The sequence below is a fragment of the Geospiza fortis genome, unplaced genomic scaffold (assembly GCF_000277835.1).
Source record: "Geospiza fortis unplaced genomic scaffold, GeoFor_1.0 scaffold333, whole genome shotgun sequence".
Lineage (NCBI taxonomy): Eukaryota > Metazoa > Chordata > Aves > Passeriformes > Thraupidae > Geospiza > Geospiza fortis.
Window position 1 is genome coordinate 2,953,207 of NW_005054347.1, and position 1,173 is coordinate 2,954,379.

The 1,173-nt window shown below is 59.9% G+C and overlaps 1 protein-coding gene across 1 annotated transcript in view; it reads right to left on the reverse strand.

Annotated features, from left to right (window-relative positions):
* PTCH2 (patched 2) overlaps positions 1-1,173 on the reverse strand; it is an 11,707-nt gene that overhangs the window by 2,949 nt on the left and 7,585 nt on the right. The window contains exon 16 of the mRNA XM_031058712.1: positions 1,013-1,062. Within this exon, the coding sequence (XP_030914572.1) occupies positions 1,013-1,062 (50 nt within the window). The remainder of the gene's footprint in view (positions 1-1,012; positions 1,063-1,173) is intronic.

Consider the following 1,173-nt stretch of genomic DNA (forward strand, 5'->3'; position numbering starts at 1 on the left):
GAAAATGTCATGTGGGGCTGTCCCTGTGTGCCACCCACGATGGGCAACCCATCAGCACATGGCAAAGCGGGTGAGGGTGCCAGGGAGTGGGAAAACTGGGATCAGCCTGTACTCACCAGGGCCACATGGACAGTAAACTCCACACCGATGCCCACCGAGGCAATGAGGATGACCACAGGGATGGCGCTCAGCTTGATGCCCATCAGCCCCATGATGCCAAACAATTCCACAGCAATCATGGCCAGGATGGAGACCTGGAGGGTGGTGGGGTCAATGAGAGATGGCTTTGATTGGCTGTCCCCCCTTCCTGGCAAGCCTGACCCTACTCCATATAGGGCAGCCTCACCTGACCAACCCTCTTCCCTCTATGTGGAGTGTCCCTCTGTCCCATCTTTTGGGGGGGTAGCCCTCACCCTGCTCTGCATGGATGTCATCAAACCCCTGCCCACTACACACATTCCCATCATAACGGGTTCCCTGATCCCTCCATGTGGCTCCCCCAACAACTGCCACCTCCACGTGGGTGTTCCTGTCACTCTTCTGCATGGATGTATCCAGGGCCCCTATTCTCTTCATCAATGATATAACTGGTACCTCCATACAGGAGTCCCCCACCCATGGCCACCCTCATATGGGCATCCCTTCCCTCCCCTGGCCACTCCATCAGCCAATTCCCATGAAGCAGGAACCGAGGGCCACTCAGCAGGATGGGAGAAAGGCTGGATGCCCTGGACCCCACCCATCAGGGCCATCCCCGGGCAGCAGGGTGCGTACTCACGATGATGCCGGCGGTCCAGGGGTTGAGCAGCAGCAAGGCGCAGACGAGGAAGGTGCAGGCCAGCAGGATGCTGATGGCCAGCAGGAACCAGTGCCGCAGGCCGATGTACTGCTCCCAGAAGAGGAAGGGGTAGCCGCTGGGGTAGCTCAGCACGCCGTGGCGCTGCGCAGCCTCCTGGCAGATGGCCCGTACGCTCTCAATCGCCTCCACAAAGTCAGACGTGCGACGCAGCCCGCTCAGGTAGAAAGGGAACTGGGCGAACTCCAGCGGCTGGGCTGCTGGGACTGTGAGGAGATCACAGGCAGTATGAGGGTATGAGCAGTATGGGTGGACAGGCAGCACAAGAGCACCACAGTCACACCAGCCAGCTGCCTGGCTGGCTACCACAGGGCTGG